The sequence below is a fragment of the Acanthochromis polyacanthus genome, chromosome 6, assembly GCF_021347895.1.
Source record: "Acanthochromis polyacanthus isolate Apoly-LR-REF ecotype Palm Island chromosome 6, KAUST_Apoly_ChrSc, whole genome shotgun sequence".
Lineage (NCBI taxonomy): Eukaryota > Metazoa > Chordata > Actinopteri > Pomacentridae > Acanthochromis > Acanthochromis polyacanthus.
In genome coordinates, this window is record NC_067118.1 from 42055141 (window position 1) to 42076014 (window position 20874).

The following is a 20874-nucleotide window of genomic DNA, read 5'->3' on the forward strand; positions in this document are numbered from 1 at the left end:
TTCTGTTTACTGGAAGTGTGTGTGATTAAATTCTAGAGAGTGCCGCAGCGAAAAACCCACGAGACCTGCAATTTCTGAAACAATAAAACCGGCTAATCTGATGAATAGGTGAAGCTCTAGACAAGTATCTGCAAAATTTCATGCATTGTGCTGCTGCCACAAAGAAACATTAAACACAGGAACATAACAGAAAATGTCCAAGAGTGATGGAGGCTTAAAGACGTAGCTTTTCATACTCAAGTTTGATCTTTTCCTCTACTATTCAGAAAAACCCTTCAACAACTCAACAAATCTCTCCACAACTTCAATATCTATTATCTGTGAGCTGTCTTGCAAATGACATATGTTGCATTTCCAGCTACATATTTAAAAATAAGACAAACAATAACTAATTTAGGAATCAGAGTTTGTTTTTTGCCTTCAAAACAATGATATTGAACCATTCTTGAAACGGACCAGAGATTTTAAGTGACTTCCATCTCTCAGCTGCTGCATTAACACAATAAAAGAGTTCTCAAACAACTCCGACAATAAAGTTAAGGATTTGTGTCAAGTGAAGTCTAAGACTCATTCTAGAACAAGCTTACCTCCTGTCACAGCAAACAAAATGTTAACTTTGTTCCCAACACATTTGCAATCTTGTACCTTTCCTAAATCAGCAACAACAACAAAAAAACAACCTACAACAAAACATACAGTAGAAACAACTTCAATATCTTCCTTTCTGATCAACTTAAATGTAAAATATAAGGGATCATGTTGCATGTCAGATGTGAGTCTTTCAAAAGAATTCTATCAATCAGTTATCAATATCTTCTCGTTGATTCATTAAATTCTCCCTTTGTCCTTCATCCTTCCATATAAACTATCATTATGGTTCAGTGTAAGAACTTAGACGGTGTTCTATAGAATTTCTTGTAAGCTCAATTATTTTAACATGTTCAAACTTCATGTTTTCCATTTCTGAGCATGCCTATAACTGGATGTATTGCTGATACCTACAAACTGCAGTAAATGCATGGGTTGCTTCAGTCTCTATAATGTTTGATAGCATTCTATACCAAAGTACTACAAAGATTAAAAACAATACCTTAAAAAGTCAACTATTATAACTCAGTTTAATTAAATGATATGTTATCATAAAGAGTTCTAAGTTATTCTGTTCTAATATTAACAAGAAAGACATTTATTGTGATTAGACTGTTGGTGAAGACCTGCACGGATGTATCATAAGGTTATATGCAGCAAAGCAAAGCCATTGGAAGGATTTTTGAAAAGAAAAAAAAAGAAAAGAGTTTATGCAATAGAACCTGCAAAAGGTACAATATTTAGGATGAGGAATAAACACACCAGACATTAATATATTAATTTCAATATTTTTCTGTTAAGGTGATACATTTCAGATAGACAACAAAATAACCAAACCTTATTTTAAATAGTTCTCATTAGAGTAATATTTGGGTTGATTCGTGAGGATTTGCTGTCATTACTGTTTTGGAGCTCTGCCAAACCGTCCTTTGTAACTCCCAGCTGCAGTAATCTCAGTGTTTCCTGTCACACAACTTCTTCCCACAGATTTGGCGGCAACCAGAGAGGCGCCTCACATCAGCAACAATAGAGCAGCTGCTCAGCAGCATCAATAGCGCTGATGACCTGTGGCTCCGTGCGTTTGCGCGCCTTTTTCCCTCCTTTCACCTCCCTGAGAATCCCCTCCTCCAGGAAACCAAAGATCAGAACAACACGACCATCTTTTTCAAAAATGCATTTATTGAAAATCTTTTGTCAATGACAGAGCAATAAAAAGTCACAAAATCATGTTTTTTTTCCAAACAAGTGAATAAATAGAATCCTATAGAACACACAGTGTTTACAGACTATTCTGTTGCACAGACCAAAATACTTTTAAGTCCATCGTGCAAACCTCAAACCAAATAACCCTTGGGGTTTTACAAAAGTGTTATCTACAACCCATATCTTTGAAACCCCAAAGAGGATTGCATTTTTAAAAAGCTCATAGACTTCAATTTCTTTGAGATCTGTGCTTTCTGGCATTAAGCGCAAAATGAGTCAAATGCTGAATTAAATCACTATACAGCAACTGGAACAAGTCTTTTTCTTATATGCTGACATTATTTAGATACAAACAGCGATAGAAACATCTCTGAATAAATAACAGGTGGGACAAACGTCCTTCTAGTCTACCAGGGTCTCCACATCGCAGCGCTTCCGGCCTGCGGGCCTGACTGCGCTCTGCTGGGAGCCACTGCGCTGCGGGACTGGAGCTCTGGTCTGGAGCTGAAGCTGGATTTCAGGCTCAGGAGCTTCTGCTGGATCTGAGGGAAAGTCCTGGAGCTCTGAGCGCAGCAGTTCAGGCAGGTTGGGGTGACTGTGGCAGACATGGACTGCTGCACGAAGTCGTTGACCCGCTGGCACGCGTCCTGGTCCAGGCTGGTTTTAGGAAGCAGGGAGGAGACGCGCTGGAGGCAGGCTTTGTAGCCTTCTCTGTAGCTGTCTGCGGATTCTGGAAGGAGAAAAGATACGATTAGTGGCTGGAAGTTCGTATGATGCTTGCGTGAAAATTAGGAGATTTTATGCCCATGATGTTGCAGACATGATGCTCACCTTTGACTGGAGAGGAGGGAAGATCTCTGAGGAAGCGGACGGTCATTTCCAGAATATCTGCTTTCTCAAGTTTGGAGTAACGTGCGTTGCCTTTGCCAACAAGTGGCAGAATGAGGCTCTTCAGATGGTTGAGGCTGTCGTTGATACGAGCGCGTCTTCTTTTCTCCAACAAGGGTTTCAGAGTCTGGAAGAAACGATGAGAAAACGTTACTCAGCTGCACATTCAGTGAAACAAAATCAGAAAAATTGTCCAGCAAAACAAACAGCGATGCAGTTTCTCTTCTCCTTACCTTTCTGAGTTCGTTGGCATGTTTTCTCTGGGCCACGGTGGACCGTGCAGGGAGAGGCTGGCTGGCCTCCGTACTGATGCTGGGACTCATGTCGCTTTGCTGCGTGTTGTTTGTTGTGCTTACTGAGAGGAGATACTTGCTCTGGGAGCGGCTGAGCTGAAGTGTGCCGGAGAGACGGAGAGCCTGGTATTTATGTGGCTCCGGGGCGTCAGAGGGGAGGGAACACAAGCCATTGTGCGGCGGGTTTGACACTGGGGGGGCATGCCTCTGGGAGATGAGAGGTCCCGTCTGGACCATCTGCTCCTTCCGGGCCTCTGCGTCTGTACGCTGGTATGCGGAGTTTCATGATAATGTTGCGTTTCATTGCGTTTAAAAATTAAAGCTTCAACGTTGATCCGAGATCTAGTTAGGCAGACTTAAACCAGTGGTGTTTCCTTAAACGGAGCACAAGCAGATATGCCTTAGATGTTGCAATTTAATACAGTGAATTTTGCGCCATTTTCCACACAGATTTGCATATATGTCGGTAATAAATGTAATAACTGACTGTAGAAGTAACTTGTTTATGATTCTGCTTACTTTTGCATTGAAAATTACACACACATTTATGTCCAAATCAGTTAAAACTCTCCTTTAGAGACACCTGAAAGCTGCTCTGCTATAAATGAAGAATTCCAATTTTAATGATGGATATTAAAGACACACACACATCAGCACAAACTTACCTCATAGTATTTGAGCTTATGGATTGCGTATACATCAGCCAGCAAAACACAAAGCCAGAGGAGTGAATCTGAGGTGACGAGCTTAATCTATTCCTAAAATTAATAAAGCAGATACCCAAGCCACGCTACGTATGGATTAACATCTGCTTGGTCCTCAGTCAGCTGCTCGTTTCCAATATCAACAACAAGGCGTTTACCTGCAGCTCTGGGGGAGGAGACTGGAGAACAGGCAGAGAGATGCGAGCATCTGCGGGGCGTAGAACCAATTTATATGCCACACAGAAGGCGATTCAGATGCTGAATGGAAAACACGTTGATGGTTCAGATAGACGTGATTTCGTAAAAGTTTGGAACTCTTTTTGTGCGCAACCTCAAAGTTCTGCAAACGCAACATTAAATACTAACCAAACTTTAACTGAACAGCTTTTATTTCCACATATCTACACAGTTTCAGTTCGTCTCTGCTGTTGGTTTTTCCACTGAACAGATCTGTGCGCTGCCAGTGGGATTCACGCGTTCGGCACGCGCCACGACCGCGCAACAGATGGGAAACCTCCCCCTCCTCCCCTCCATCTCCCTTCCACCTCCCCCCATCTCCCCTGTCTGCAGCTCCCATCAGCATCCCAGCTCCTGCTCCGTCCTCACCAGCGCTGCTCTTCAGCTACGGGTTTTTGTGCTCTTTTTGGAGAGGGGGAGACTTGGATCAGAGCGCACGAACACAATGGAGCAACTGTTCCAAGCCCATGTTAGTAACAAACAAAGAAAAAAAAAACGCTGCACAAGTTCATCTAATGAATGAAAATGAATTTAAAATCGAGTTTGTGTTTAAATGCTGTTGCTTTGTGCTGAATATCAACAAACAAACTTCACATTTCGTGTCAAATATCTGCTTTTTATCCAAATTTGGAACTCTTTACAACTAAAGCTGGAAACGCTGCTCCTCGATCACAAGCTGCCCCCGATGAGGGACTTGAACCCCCTTCTTTTTTGTCAAGCATTACAAATGCACGGTTTTGCACGCGCCCTGCCCCATGGGGCCCCAAATAACTGCCATCAAGTCCAGTCTGGGAACTGGCCCTTCGAGATAAGACAAAAAAAAGTCCAAGAGAGGCTTCAGTTGGGACCCTTTTTGTCCTGGTTTCAGCGTGGGCATCCATCTGTGCGCGCACAGTGATCCTTTGTTACAGAAAAGTGGAATCAAGAGGTTTACAGCAAGTTTATGGGAAATGCATGCTGTATGACTCTGTTTTCTTTTAGAGCTGAAATAAACGTTTTTCTCAGTCAGATTTCGATTTCAATTAAGACAAAACTATGAAAATGGTTGATTAAATATATAATATTATTATTATTATTGAAAGCATTAATAATTACTAGGCGGATCAGTTTTACGCATGCGTATTCTGGATCAAATGGTAAAAAGGCATGTTAGTATGTATGCATTCCGGAAATATTCTAAATGTTTAACCATTAAGTTTGAGTATAAAATCATATCAGAATGTGACTGTATGAACGGCATGAGACTGACACGAGCCAGAGCCTTCAGCCAGACGGAGCTGAAGCTTCACTGAGGCGTGAAACCAAACGCGTCCACGGACTCTGCTGCTGAAGGTGATCGTCTCCATCGCAGATACGTGGAAGCTTCCAGACTTCCAGTTTTTTTTTTCTTCCAGCCTTCAAATCGTGACGGTACCTCAAAGGATGTCTGGCATCCCAAGCCAAAATCTACGCCACAACAAAACAACAAGACACCGAGGGGCTTCTGCTGGAGTCTGAACGCAGCCATTAGACAGACACGCAAAGTTTCATTCTTTACAACACGTAGACTCCAAAAAAAGCCACCAATAGGTATAAACTATGTCTTAAAAGTGACTTTATAACATTAAAGAAACATTAAATGGGGTTAAAATGATTAGAAATTGTTCATGTTTAGTGTGTTTCGGTTGCAGCTTTCACATTTCTACTTATTTTTTCATTTCAATAAAGGATGAAAAATGAGGAGTTATTCTACAGAATGTGTTTCCATTGTTGCACCTGAAGCAACTTTTACATCTTAAAACAGTCAAATAAAGAATGTTTACCTATTTAAACAAGTCTGCATTGCCCTGAGCCTAAATGTTCACCCATTTACTGAACAAAAGAGTATAAGGCATAATACAGTATCTAACATGTTGTGCTTCTGTGAGTGTCTAAAGAGAAGCTTTTAAAAAGGTGCAAGATACATATACAATATGAATACTACCATTTGTCAGAGTTCATAATGATTATATTTGTTTGTTTTAACCAAAATATGAACAGCAACTTCTAAAAAAGTGGTGCAAATCTTTGAGTGGAATATTTAGTCGAAATGCAAAGACTGAGTCATAAAGCTTTACTTGTCAGAAGTTAAAAAAAAAAGTATTCATTTATGAGTCTGCAGATATTCTACTGTTGTGTCTTACATGGCAGGTCTCACAGCAGAAAAATAAACAGTTTATTCTGCAAAAATTAGATATTGAAATTGAAGTCATGAGGATGAGAAGACAGGACAATCCAGCACCAATACAACACTAACAACACAATAATACTAACAAGTGTAGACACATGGAACTAGAAAAACTGATCTGTTGATGTAACACTGACGCCTAAACAAAACATTTCTATCACAGAACATTTAGATTCTTTATCAGAACTGAAGCTGTTAAACTACATTCTGGAGGAAGAAGGACGTTCCTGTTCAGTGTTCACCCAACACTCCGAATCAGTGGTTCAGTAAAAGAACCTATACAGCCTCACCCTTAAAGGGGAACTTCGGTTTTTTTCAACCTGGAGTCTGTTTTCATGTCATTTCATACATGTGAGTGATGGAGAAATGAATTTTCGACATAGCTCCAGTATTTAGCCAGGCAGGCAGCTTAGCAGCTCAGCTAGCAGCTCAGCTAGCGAAAAGTATGGGGCAACTTGCCGCCCACGCCCCCCCCCGGCAATACCAACTGGGATAGTCTCAATGAGTGTCCCACAACATACGAGAGATGAGAAGTGAACGAAAACCTCCACATTACCTGGCGATCGCTATTTGTTGTGGTCTGTATCCAAATCTTGGGATGCTAGAAAGCAAATCTCGTTCCGAAATCCCGCGATAGCTCGTGCCAAAACACCGGTTGTGGCGGGGGGCGGGGGGGGGGGGGGTGCAAGCTGCCCCATACTTTTCGCTAGCTGAGCTGCTAGCTGAGCTGCTAAGCTGCCTGCCTGGCTAAATACTGGAGCTATGTCTAAAATTCATTTCTCCATCACTCACATGTATGAAATGACATGAAAACAGACCTCAGGTTGAAAAAAACCGAAGTTGCCCTTTAAAAGAATCTAGATGCAGAATAAACATAATTCAATAAGATCTACTGCTTTTCAGTTGTTACCTAAGAAACAAACTCATCTTACAGTCCACTATGCATCCTTTTTTTCTATATAACTTGTCACAACCATTATTGTCACATATTCAGTGAAAAAAGAGGGAGGGAATAGATGCTAAATTTATTTTGGATGAGGGTGTGTGTGTTTTTGAGGAAAAAAGCAGTAAAACACTTTCTAGGGTGGCCAGTAAATTCCCTGCTGTTTATAATATGGAGACTTGCAGAGTTCATGCAGATTTTAAAGAGAAAAAAGCACACTGACTACAGTGTTTTCTTGAGTAAAGAAATCATCTGTGGTTAGTTTTCTAAGTTTAACCCCATGATCATATAAGACAAAGATAAAAAGTCTTCTTCAGATAAAAATGCTTCTCCTTAGATGAAGTTTAAGTCTTTTTCTTCTGACCCCTGCTTTTTAAAAACTTTTGAAACCTGCACACAAACATGCCTAATTGGTTAAAAAAAATCACTGCACTGACTTAGGTCAACCTAAGAAACTAAACTGCACAAACATAAAATATATCAAATATTTTTCAATCTTCTTTTATTCAGACATCCTCGAATGAACAAACTGAAAGCATTAATCTACAAACAGAAAACTAATGAGCAGTTGTTTTGGATTAACCAACAAATTGGACACTTTACAAGATAAAAGACGCCAAATACGCAACAGTTCCAGCCTCTGTGGGTTTTCTTCGACTTGATGTGATGTTAAACTCAACCCATTTGGTTTTCTTCTGTAATGTTTCAGGCTTTAACAAAAAAAAATCAAAGTGAACTATCTCCTTCTGCAGCTTTGAATCACATCTCACATTTTAATGGAGGGCCAGACTTCATCAGAATACTGAAGAGATAAAGTTAAAAGTTTAGAAAAAGCCAGTAAGTGGGCCTTGAGGTCACTAAATCAGAATGCATGCAATGTCAGGACACTTTACCAGGTCTGCATCGTACAATATTTCAGAGAGAAATCAAACGATTCTACTTTGAGCAGCACTTACCATTTTCTACAATATTGTCTTTTTGCTTTTCTCTCTTCTGCTCCTTTAGAATGGCAGAAACCGTCATGAACATTCATCTCCAAGTCCGACAATGACATAAGGCTGGGGTGTATGAGGCCCGTGGGCCAAAAGTGGTCCTCCAGAGGGTCCAATCCGGCCCTCAAAGTGTAAAAAGTCCAGAGAAGACATTAACTGCAGATTGTAAATTAGCAAAACTATACATTTAAAATATTTCTAGACCATGACGAGTTATTTGGATCTTAAAGTAAAATAGCAGATTGTTCACTGTTCTTTTGTTGTTTTGTTTCTCAATTTGGTAGTCATCAGCTCCAGATAGCTGTGACTAAATGTTGTGTTTTTTTGTAGATACTCTGTGATCTGGAAGTTGTAATGTTTAAATGATAAACTGAGGATGAATGTTGTTGAAAGTGAATTTACTTTTCTTAAGAAATTTCATGATGTTCATAATGTTTTGTAAAAAGCTAATTTATAAAATGTGAACATTTTCAGAATGTACTTTTTTTTGCACTAAAACAAAGGAACCATGAGGAGTTGTGGTCATTTTTAGGTTATTAAGCTGTGATTTTACTGGTCTGGTCGACTGGAGATCAAACTGGACTGAATGTGGAACCTGGACTAAGATGAGTTTGACACCCCTGATAACGGGGTCTAATTTAAGGTCTTTAAGAACCAGTCTGGGTGCACATCCTTTCTCTAGCTACATCCGAAGCTTCCATCATGAAGTCTCATCTGTGGCTTTGAAATGAAACAGGTGTGGACGATGCTTCTGATTAGTGTGGAGTCTGATCACTGTCCATGGTGCTGAAGAGCATCTGACAGGTAAAATTCATGTGTGGAGTCTGATTCTGACTTTAAAGTTACCCACTGAGTCCTGACAGGACGTGCTGTTGCTCCACATGTAATTATTGTCTTCTAAAGTGGCTCAGAGATCGACAAAGAGTTTCCAGTGGGCTTTTTCATATGCATGAAAATCTGCATGAGATATATGAGACGCCTCCAACACAAAGACAGCAGCTTTATTATCAACCTCCATGGTTGAGAGGAGCTGAATCAAAAAGAAACTGTCAAATAGCTTAGATCCAACTTTATAAAGTCTCTACTGGTGCTGCAGCAGATCGTCTTAGCCTGAGTGGCCATCATTAGATGCAAACAAAAGAAAAGGATGAGCAAACTAGTTGCAACGTGTATGTTTCCTTGTATTAATCAGTAGAATGGCATTGCCGCTGAATCATTAGCTTGCTTGTGTTTTTTCATGGCGTTGTTCTCTTCTGTTGGTTCATTTCAGTCAAAACTCTGGTGTCACATTATTTCATCCTCTGGGGAAGTAGAAGAACAAACTCCTATTAAAATGACTCCAGAGGCTTCCCACGCTGAAACCAACGCCGTGTTCAGAAAGCATCTGCTGCAGCATTCAGGAACAAAATCACAACTTTTTTTGGGGGCTGCACGAAGTTCACGTGACGTCACTGAACTTGCCGTGCAGTCTGCGTCAGCGTCTTTGCAGACCACGTGATGCAGGAGACGGTAACAAAAGATGGAGATGAATCTAAGGATTATATTTTAAAACGACATCGAGTAAAACGAAAAAAGTCCCATAAAAATGGCTAAAAGTTATTCCAAAACTTAACTATAAAGTCTGCAGATGCTTCACAGTGACGTCAAGTTGTTTCTGCAGCCGTGACGTCCTTATGCTAATTCTAGTGATATTATTTCTTATTTCTTTTATTTGAATGCTCTGCCTTGTCTCCTTATGTCTTGCTTGGTTGTCTCTGTGTTTGCTGTCACTGTGTGAACTATATGGATGCTATATAAACAAAGTTATAATTATTATTATTAGCCTACTATGGAACAAAAACACCCTGAGTAAAACTGCAGAATAAATCCACATTAATATAAGTTCACTGTTCACCTCAAGATTAAAGGCAGAACCTACTTTGTCCTCTACAAACTATTAAAACTATACTATAGATAAGGTGCGCGTTAGGAATTATTTTTAATTCCACAAAGAATCTTTCAGTAAGATGTTCCCATCAAACAATTCTTTAAAGAAAGCCCCAAATGTGCCCCAAAGAACAATCAAAACCTGCTTCCTTTAGGTTCATTTTATGGGACATCCAATTGGGTTTATTTGGAAAATCGTCTTTTAAAAGTCATTTAAAAGCAAAAATGTAAGAATTCGTATCATTTGCACTGCAGTACATCCGACATTTTTGTTTCTAGACATGTTGGTCAGAGAGAACAATGTAATAAAAGATGCTAGCTTGTGGTTTGGGAAACTGTTTTCTCCGTTTTCTGGCGTATAGATCAAATGCTTAATCCATTAATAGGGAACAGAAACTGCATATTAATTAAAAATGAAAATGATGGCAGCTGTAGCTCTCGTTTTATTTTTGTTACCTGCCACCAAACCACCCCAAAAAATAAAACTGACAAACCTTCCATACTTTAAAGAATAGTCTACTAAATAAAGAGGGCCTTTAGTTATAAATGGTGCTTTACAGAAACAGAATGCATTGTGTTTCTGCGTAAATTATGAATGAAAAAGTAAGAAACCAAGTGACTGAACAGCTTTCAGAAGTGTCACAAACATTAATTACTGTACAGACGCTGTGTCATTTACATCCTATTGTCTGCTGCACTTTGAAAATGGACGCAGCGTCTCTTCTTGTTGTTTCAGAGGCGGAGGAACATTTTTAATGGAACTGCGTAAAAGCGGATGGATGGCTCAGACGGGATTTGAATACCCAAAGAAGCCCAACCAAGCCAGAAGCCAAGCTCCAAGCACACATCTGGTGGCGCACATTTGTTTTTCCTCTTCAAAGTTGACAAAAGGTAAACTCACAGCGTGGCATTGGCTCTCCACCAATCACTGACGTTCCTAGGTCTGACAGACGTTTTACGCACGTCACTGTGTGCAAAGCCAGCAGACCACCGACATCTGGACCAGCGGGGCTGATGGACCACAGATACTGAGGACTATTTGTTTATTTCTTCATATTTTTGCTAATATTTGGGCACATGGGAGCAGCCAGCAGCTACAGGCAGCGTGGTGGCGGGTTTTTTGAATATCTGGTTGGTGATTTAGGAGGATCCATTGTGTTGTCATATCAGGGGCACGAGAGCAGCACGAGCCACGAGAACAAAGGCAGCAGATGGCTTTCCTGCTCCGATAAATGATTCTGAAGTTACAGAGACACAGGGAGCATTAACAGGAGTCCAGGGGGAAATTAGGGAGTGGGCAGTCAATCAGGAAATTAAATATATGCAATACCACACTATATCGATGCCCCCAAAATGAACGACTTTAAAAATAAATCTGAATTGTAAAAGCAGATTTGTTATGATTTAAAAGTATTCATTAATTTACCTTATTAAAGAGAAATACAACAATAAGTAAATCACATTAGAAATAAAAGGTTTTGAAATTAGAAACACCAGAAACACTTTTTTGTAATGCTCAAAATGTGCTATATTATAACACTATGTTTGGATTTCTTAGGGGTATTTTATCCAACAACAAATAAGCAACTAAACGCCTCTACTTTTAATCCAATTGAGAAGAGTTAAACATTTCTAAAAGTCAAACTAAAAGAGGAGAAACAGCTCTATCCTTACTATATTTTCGGATTATTCTGTACATTTCGGTTCATGCTCTTGCAGGAGTCCAGCAGAGAGGAGCCAGGAGAGGGCGTGGTCGGCAGGAAAGTGTCCGCCCACAGGCAGCAGCGTCCCTGTCACGGAGCCCCAAACCTCGTGGAGGAAAAGGGCGCTCAATACAAGTGGAGCTTCCAGCCAACGACGAGCTGCAGGACTGACGAGCTCAGAGCAACGACGCCTGGTATGTTTTTATCGCTTTAATATGAAACTTTACATGATATTTGCAGATATTTGAACACGCAGCTTTGGTTCTGTGAAGCAGTTTTGGAGATGCATGAAATCCCAGCCCATTTTTTTTTTAAAATTAATCTCAAGCTGACTTCGCATTCTGATCATTTTTATGTCTTTATGCATGAAATAGTTGGTGCCACTATTGGCTGCAATGTTTTCTGAGCTGGTTCGATGAGATCTGGGTAAAAAAAAGATGAAAGTGGCACCAATAGCCACAGCTGTTTTAACTGTAAGACAAGACTAAGAGTATGATTGTGAATTATAATAACACTGTGCTCAATCTGCAGCTTTACATCTTCATATTGTTGCTATGTGATACAAACATTGTGGCTTCATTGTCAGATGCAGTGCAGCTACAGTAAAACTAAACCTGATCTTCTGTTATGAATGATGTCCCACTGGAGTGATTTTAAGATTTATTTGGGATTTTTCCTCTGTTGGTGTTAGAAGAAAAACGAACAGCTGTCTTGATAAATTAGTTGTCCTGCATGTTTCTGCCTGTCGCTAATGAGCCTGAGTGTGAGAAAGTCTGACTGTAGAAATTCTCACTGCAGCTCACGGATGAATGAGTCACTGTGGGAGAGATGTCAGCCTGGAGGGTGAGTTCAAGAGGACAGAAGATGTCTGAAGGAATCAGGGAAGAAGTGAGATGAACTCTGAACCTCTTTATGACTTATTTCTGAAACAGTGTGTGCTTATGTTTGCTGCTTGTTATTTATCTGCACGGCAGTTATCATAAACCTCCAAAGCTAGAAGATAATGATAAGAGAACACAGACAATATGAATATCTCTGTAGGTTTATCTCAGTCTGGAGCTTTTGTACAGTGTAAGAGTGAACAGTTACTAAAACAAACTGAAAAGCTGCAGATTTGCTCAGATTTGATAGAGATCAGGTCTGAATTCAGATCACTCAGGTGTAGAGCAAAAACTTCATAGAGCTTTTCAAAATTTTCTGCATCAAAATGAAGAAAACCAATCCAAAAGAGCTGCTTTATTTTTTTTTGTTGTCTGTGTGTTCCTTTAGGTCAGATGAAGTGTTTTCTGAATGCATCTTGCTGTTCTGATTAAACTCCATGCAGGTTTTGGATAAATTCTCTTGCAGTGTGAAATGTCCTCACATCTAAAGCAACGTTTACTGGATAAAATGCAAACTTCATAAGGAAATCACTGCTAAAGGATCAATTTGATTTAATTTAGAATTCAGTATGCATATGCATGAACTGTAACAGATACAAATGCATTATGAAGTGTTTTATTAATATTATAAAGTGGATTAGAATAAAACGTCAGCTCCAGAAGCTCAATCAAAAGATGGCAGAAAGAAAGAAAGAAAGAAAGAAAGAAAGAAAGAAAGAAAGAAAGAAAGAAAGAAATTTGGGAATTTCAATAAAGTCATTCTCTGTGTGTGTGTGTTTGTTTTCTTTCAGCTGCTGAATAAACTTTATTTTGTCTGGCCTATTTTTCCATAAACAATAATTATAACCTGTGTTTTTATTATAAATGTGTTTTCATTTGTGATGTATCATAAAACTGAGTATTCAGGTGTTCGTCCTTCTCCTTCCTGCACGCGCCCGGGTTTACTCAAGCGACAGTAACGAGTGTGTGGCACGCGCCGTCCAGCTGGGGATGAGCGCGAGGAGCTGCTCTATGATAAAACCAGGTTTACGTCATTATGACATTTAGACAAGAGCTTGTTTTGAATGTAGTTTTATACACTACTATTACTACTACTACTACTACTACTAATAATAATAATAATAATAACAATAATAATAACTTTAATAATAACTTTATTTATAAAGCGCTTTCCGTCAAAGTGCTGTACACAGGAATAAAAACAGATAAATAAAAACTGATAAAAAATAAAAACAATAAAAACAGAACAATAAACAAGACATCAGTTAAACAAACAATTTAAGATTCATATATAAAAGAAAAGAGGTGGGTCTTCAGCTTAGTTTTAAATACATTAATGGACGATGCCTGCCTAATAATAATAATGAACCCGGTGTTAATGACAATAGTTTGCTAATTTAAACTCAAATGTTCTCCTTTAATCATAATGTGATAATTCTAGGTCAACCTTTAAAATGTGAAAGAAACCTAACCATTTATCTGTGCCATCCATGGACCACAGTGCGCAATTACGCACAAACACTTTTACTTTTAATCACTAAATTGGTGTTTTTGCTGCGGATTGAACCATCGTACGGTCTTTCTAGTCTTTTTTTTCCCCATTGTCAAATGTTACAGGGGGACCTGAACTTGAGCAGAAATTGTCCCCACTTGTTCTTTTTTCAAATGTTCCCGCGCAGCAGCAGATGTGACCACACAATAGATGAGGGGGGCCCACGCGTTGAATAATTGAGTCCAATTTGAATAACTGTCGCACGTCCGACGCGTGCAAGAAATATCCCAGCTTCTTTCCCAGGCTGAGCAGGAGGAAAAACCGTTGGCAGCTCCCCCTCTTTTTTTTCTAGTTCAATGGGGATTTAGCTTCTCGTTGCTTGAAGTTGTGGGAAGGTCTTTTAATGAAACCCTGGGAACAGGAGCCCCAGCATTACCTCCACTTGATTAAACCCTGCTGTTGGAGGGACCTTCAAACGCTGCAGCTGCACCCAGAGGACTGCCCTGGATTTTACGCAGCGTTTTGACTTCAACAGTCAAACAGGAAAATTCATAATGGACTTATAAACTGTATAACTATCAGGGCAAAAAGACTGGTGAATAGTTAACGCCATGTTTAATATTTAAAAATGCACGTTTTAAACATTTGTGGAGTAAAGTTTTGAGGTATTTTTCAAACAAAAGAAAGCCTAGAACTTAATTTGGCAAACTGTACTGAAAATAGTGTCCGATTTTTGGTCCTGGGAGTTGCTATGTTGACAATAAACAAACAATATTTCATGCGCCTTTATGAAAATCAGGAAATATATTCATCCAAATGTGACCATAAATGCGCACAGATATGTTATTATTCTGAACGCATTTGAATAACAGCATTATCCGTGCGTTCTGACAGGTTCCCAGGCTGTAACACCTCTCATGCATGTCCCCTTAAAGCTTGTTAGGGGCTTTTTATTGTCCACTTCCTCCTGGGGATTGTACCACCAGCTCCAGTCAGACCGCCCCGTGGGGATTCCCCCCTCTCTCCTCCTTCCCTCCAAATAAACTGGCGCTCGGTGTGGGTGACAGTTGGACCGGTGCAACAGATGGGGCAAAAAGAGGCACGCGTCGAGCACGAGACTCACCCACAACCCCCCTCCTTACCCTCCAACATCACGAAACTGTCCCCAGCGTCCCGCAGAGCGTAAAAATCAATCAACCCAATCGGACACAGGGCAGGCAGAGTGTGAAGGAGGCTGGAAATGTTTGTGTCTTTTAGAACTTCTCCCAAATTATACCACAAAAATAGCTCCAGATAATGTAGCCTATATATAAAATATAGTTTTAATGTTATTTTATGTTGACTTGAGGCTCCCAAAGCACTGGAATACTGCTGAGTTATTGCTTCCCTAAAAATATTTAATACCCAAAACTGTCATTATTAGTCCTTTTTCACATACAGTTCAAAAGTTTGGGTTCACTTATTTTTGAAAGAAAACAGGAGATCTGATTCCATCAACAGGTTGCCATAATGAAACACAGTTACGCTGAGAAAATTATAGATTTCTTTGGGTTTGAAATTTGTTGGAGACCTCTGGGATAAAATAAGTACACAAGAAACAAATTTCATAGAAGTCAGAAATCGAGTTTTTAATAAAAATGTTATACATAAACTACCGTTCAAAAGCTTGGGGTCACTCAGAAATGTCCTTGTTTTTGAAAGAAAAGCGGTTTTGTTCAGTGAAGATACCATTAAATGAGTGATAAATTCAGTGTAGACATAGTTAATGTGGTAAATGATTATTCTATCTGGAAACAGCTGATGTTTAATGGAATATCTCCATAGGGGTACAGAGGAACATTTCCAGCAACCATCACTCCTGTGTTCTAATGCTACATTGTGTTAGCTAATGGTGCTGAAAGGCTCATTGATGATTAGAAAAACTTTGTGCAGTTATGTTAGCACACATGTGAGTTTTCCTGGAAAACAGGAATTTGTCTGGGTGACTCCAGACTTTTGAGCAGTAGTGTGTATTTTATCTATATGTCCTCCACGTGTGAGACAGATTCCACTGATTTCAAAGACCTAAAACATAAGAATGACTTCACACCTGAACACTACAAGACTTTCCTGCCACCATTTGGTAATTAAAAGTATTACAGGTCATACTAACATCAGCTTTATAGACTCCATCGGCATAAATTACAAATGCTTTATTTCTAAACTTGACCTTGTTGTTCAGTCAAACCACACTGAGATGGCACTAATTTTACCTGGATGTGTTTATCAAAGTGGAAGTAAAAGCTGCTAAACATTTAACTTCATTTGTAGACTGTGGATGAGTTATTTGCGTGGATGAGTGCACCGTAATGTGGACTTTCACTTGTTTTATTTAGTATTTATGAAACCACAGTTAAAATGTTACATATTAAATCTTGCATTAAACATTTTACTACTTTGAGGAAAGTACACAATTATTAGAACCAAAATATAAATGATAAGAAATGAAAAAAACAACAGTCCTTTGCAAAATGTTCCAGTTCAGAGTGTTATAGGATTATATTGTAGGATCATTTTTACCTTAACTTGAAGCATTTTACTGGTTGGTTGAAGACAATCTAGTTTCCATAATGTTAGATAATAATAATCTGTCAGATTATATTATCATAATTCATAATTATAGTACAATAAGGATGACTATTATCTCCTCTCTCAAATGTAGCAGAGTAAAAATATGAAGTTAATGATAAAATGATTAATTACCTAATTATTCCTTCACACACTGCAATAGAAGTTATAAATAAAGAAAATCCTGTTAGGGTTCATACAGTTTTAAAGTGACAAAGTTCTCTGTCATCACAACTATGTTTAATGCTGCAAAATATTTAAAATATTTGCCTTTAATCAATAACCTATTGCAACAAACACTATAAATAAGCTGATTCTGCATAGAAAAGCAAATTCCCTGCTGTTCAAAGGTCCAAGTCATTTAAAAAGTGTAAAAATAGTGGCGTTACATTAGTCAAATTTAAGACAACAAGCTGGAGAAAGTTAGGGCATCGAGACGAATCAACAGTTCCACTGATTTACTGTAAGGATGAGTTGATTTGACTAAATGTTTTTATGATGCAGTAATCACAATTTTAAACAGAAAAAAAAAAACACTGATGCATTGCAATAAACTGTCAAAATGTCAGCTTAGAGTGAGACTTTTAACAACCCAACTGTTGTAACACATGGATCGGTGTTTTCAGCCTCCACAACGAGATACTAAATGTCTGTCAGAATGAATTCAGGTCCTGACTACTTGGTGCAGTCCATTTTAATTTCAGGCACTATATTGAACATTAGCCTGGATAACTATTAAACAACACTGGAATAAAGAGGTGTAGGTCTTCAGTGAACGTAATATTTGAACATAACCTAAGCCTTATAATGTATATACACAAAATACATCAAATATTTGATGTTTTTAACTTTCAAATGTGAGATTCTTGCAGATTTTCTTTGTCTTGTGTGATGGTTTATGCTTCAGACGTGAAGTTTGGGGCCTTTTCCTCTCATTTTTGACATTTTAACAACCAAACAACTGACTTGTGAAAAAAAATAATTAGTGGATTAATAAATTTGTGGCAACAGAAATATAATTAACACTGATACTCATAATCGGTTCGACTTATAAGTAATTTCTAAAGTAAAAACATTTTTTAAAAAAAAGTCCTTCCAGCTCCATATTCTGTTTTCTGTACTGAATTGAACCTGAGGGACTTTTGAGAGCATCATATGGAGTGTTATTCATTAGTTTGAACATGAAAAATGATTATGCTAAGGACTTTTGAATGCTGTAGATAAAGCATCCCTGTTAATTTGACATTTGTTATACAAGGAATTGGATGACAAAGTTACAGTAAAGTTTTGTCCTTTACTCATCATTTCTAGACTATTTGTCAAGAACTAAACCTTTTGCAAAAACACGAAAAATGATGTGTGTTATGTTGCATTTATGCTGTATTTAAAGTTAAAGCTACATCAAAAATACCTTCTGAATTTGTTGGCGTAGGCTTTTTTCTTGTGTAGCTTCAAATTATAGGTTGTAAATATTCAAAATACAAATAAAAAAAAAGTGGACATTGTTCTTAACTGGGCAAATAAAACTATATTTAGTGTTACACTTTTACAAAAGGCCACCAGATGGACCTCTACAGTGATCAACCTGCAGGTGTCCAGTGATGCTGAGTTCACTGCCATGTAAAATTAATGTAGGAGAAGCTGTATGCAAACAGGACTGGGCGTGAGTTCAAAAAGTCCATCGCTGAATTGGTGTTCAGTTGTGGCTCAATAGCTGCCTGACTGACACCCACCACCACCTCCACAGTTGTGTAACTTTCTCTGTCTGCACCCGGAGTGTTCTGAGCAGCCTGTCCGCGCTGCTCCTTTAATTTCTGAGCCGATTTCCAGAAAGCAGCAAACTGTAACAGGCTCAGCGATCCTCCCCCTGATGGATTATTTAACAGGCGCTCAGTCCCATGTCGCCATCTGCTACTATAGGAAGAAAAACACCGCGGCGGAATATTCTCCGAAGGCTCCACACACGAGGCGGTGGTTATTCGGCAGCAAAACGGGTAAACAAACCGGTTAGATAAAAGTAGTTTGCTTGGATATTAAACTTTGCGCAACAGGTGTTTGGGATTTTACGCGCGTCAGAGAGAAGAGAAGTGGACACCTGAGCCACGGCGACGCGTAAAACATAAGAAAAGGGGTTCATTCAGGTTAATAGTAATGCACTGAGTTTTATTTCAACATGTAAACAGGTGTCTCATGGTAAAATGCGCAGCTTATGAACCGAGCCGACCGTTGCGCATTGGAGATCCATGGATGGATAACTGAGCCGCCAAACAAAATCAACCCGCTGACTGACGTGATCTGAGGCTTTTGTGAGTACAATGCTGACCTCATCCGCACGGTGAAGCTGATCGGGGTGAACGAAGGCAACCGTACGGCAGGAGAGTCCCAGTCTGCTCCAGCCATGGTGGTGGACGGCGACCGGACGCTGCTCGCCGCCAGGCAAGGCGACGTGCAGACTCTCAAAGTGCAATTAGCGTCGAAAGCGCTCACCAGCGACGTCAAGGACGGGCTGGGGGCCTCCCCTGTCCACCACGCAGCCCGGGCCGGGAAGCTCACCTGCCTGCGCTTCCTGGTGGAGGAGGCAGGGCTGCCGGGGAACTGTCTGGCCAACAATGGGGCGAACCCGGCGCATGACGCGGCGGCCACGGGTAACCTGGCCTGCTTACAGTGGCTGCTGACCCAGGGAGGATGTCGGCCAGAGGTGAGTGGCTAGAGGTTCAGTTAGGTGAAGCAGGAAGCAGTCCAATTCTATTTCCTCCCACCTGGCTGCTATTTCTCTGCTGTGTAATAAACAGAGAAAGCTCCTTACCCAACCTCAGCTACTTTTAGTGCTTTTATGGCATCATTGGGGGAAAAAACAACATGTGGGTGATCCAGAGGTACTAATCTCACAGTCTAGCAACACATTTAGCCTCCTCAATAGAGAAAACACAACAGGTCAACCATTATCACAGACACATTGCAGTGCTTTGTGCAGCTAAATCATGCAGTTGACCACAATAAACCTAATTATGACAGTATTATTATCATGAGGTCCTGAAACTGTAAAACGCTTCTACTCTGAGTGGTTTTAAGAAAATATAAGCAATCATAGCTGGAGATTGCCTGCAAACTAAAGGGTTTAGCATCAAAGCACAGAGGAGATGTCAGAACATGATGACAGTCCTTTAGTCTGAGAGAAAACAGCCACTGAGCTCCAGTTAAGAAGGAGGAGGTGCTCAGAAGAGGCTGCATGCTGACGCTCTGAACAGCAGCAGATGTTCACACACTAAGAGGAAGAATGAAGAAAGAAACTTCATTCACTTAAGTACACATGAAATACTGTCTAACAGTAAACTTAAACTGCAATGGAAGTTTTTGGTTTCGGGCTGACACCGGCTTTGCTGGGTTGCCTCATGTTCCCATGGAAACGAAGTATGTAAACCTGGATTTGCAAATGTATTGTCCTTCATACAGGACAAACAGTAACTCATGAAGGTCACGGATAGGAACAGGAGACGGCGGTGCGGGTTGATAGGACAGCAGGAATGACTTCTGGTGCTGTAAATATTATCATCAGTGATGGATTAAAACCGTCCAACTTAGTTCTCTTATCTCTGTGACCCTCCTAGAAGATGCAAAGTAGTCTCACAGAAAGCAGAAAGCAAATACAGCGGCTGCTTAGAAGGAGTTCCACAAAAAGCTACAACATGTGGTTTAATCTGGTCTATGTCAGCGGCTAAAGAACTTTGCAGGAGAAATACAAGCTTTCTACTACATGCTTCTTGGGCAGCTGTGTCTTTTAGTGATTGCACACAAAGAGCTGAAAAAGCTGGCAGAGAGTTCCTGTTTAAACTGCGATAACAGAGAGAAAATGAGGAGCAAAGAAAGATGTGACGGTGTCAGCAAAGACAAGGACACTGAGGCTCAAAAAAGCAAAAATATGTGAGAGAGATAGCAAAGGCAGCTGGTTTGCTGAAGTCACAACATTTGGTTTCCTTCAGAAAACACAGGGGCTTGCAGGAAAAATAGAAAATGGGCAGGAAGACTCCAGAAAGAAAAGCCCTTTATGGCTGTACAGGAAGACAAGGATGCTCTTTTGTGCACTTTTCTTCTAATCAACAAAAGACTTCATGAACAGAATCTCAGGACTTTGGTCACATTTTCAAACAGTGAAATGCTCAGTGACTCTTCCAAAAGGCTTAGCAATATCAATAATCATAAAATCAAGTGTC

General features: G+C 39.7%; 2 protein-coding genes across 2 annotated transcripts in view; one reads left to right on the forward strand and one right to left on the reverse strand.

Annotated features, from left to right (window-relative positions):
- Window positions 1-1749: 1749 nt before the first annotated feature.
- hes2.1 (hes family bHLH transcription factor 2, tandem duplicate 1) lies at window positions 1750-3063 on the reverse strand. The gene is made up of 3 exons (XM_022198771.2): window positions 2913-3063; window positions 2623-2806; window positions 1750-2521 (listed from the first exon to the last, which is right to left on the reverse strand). Exons 1-3 carry the CDS (start codon window positions 3000-3002, stop codon window positions 2199-2201), a joined length of 597 nt encoding a protein of 198 aa, XP_022054463.2. The 5' UTR covers window positions 3003-3063; the 3' UTR covers window positions 1750-2198.
- A 15273-nt stretch (window positions 3064-18336) lies between these two features.
- espn (espin) overlaps window positions 18337-20874 on the forward strand; it is a 56044-nt gene continuing 53506 nt past the window's right edge. The window contains exon 1 of the mRNA XM_051949093.1: window positions 18337-19361. Coding sequence (XP_051805053.1) covers window positions 19062-19361 — 300 coding nt within the window. The 5' untranslated portion in view covers window positions 18337-19061. The remainder of the gene's footprint in view (window positions 19362-20874) is intronic.

Bases quoted from the DNA above. Each gene is read 5' to 3' on its own strand.
- hes2.1 (XM_022198771.2), bottom strand. From the start codon at position 3,002: ATGAGTCCCAGCATCAGTACGGAGGCCAGCCAGCCTCTCCCTGCACGG. The intron at 2,807-2,912 runs GTAAGGAGAAGA...CGTTTCTTCCAG, and splicing joins ATGCCAACGAACTCAGAAAG to ACTCTGAAACCCTTGTTGGA. The intron at 2,522-2,622 runs GTGAGCATCATG...TTCTCCTTCCAG, and splicing joins TCCCTCCTCTCCAGTCAAAG to AATCCGCAGACAGCTACAGA.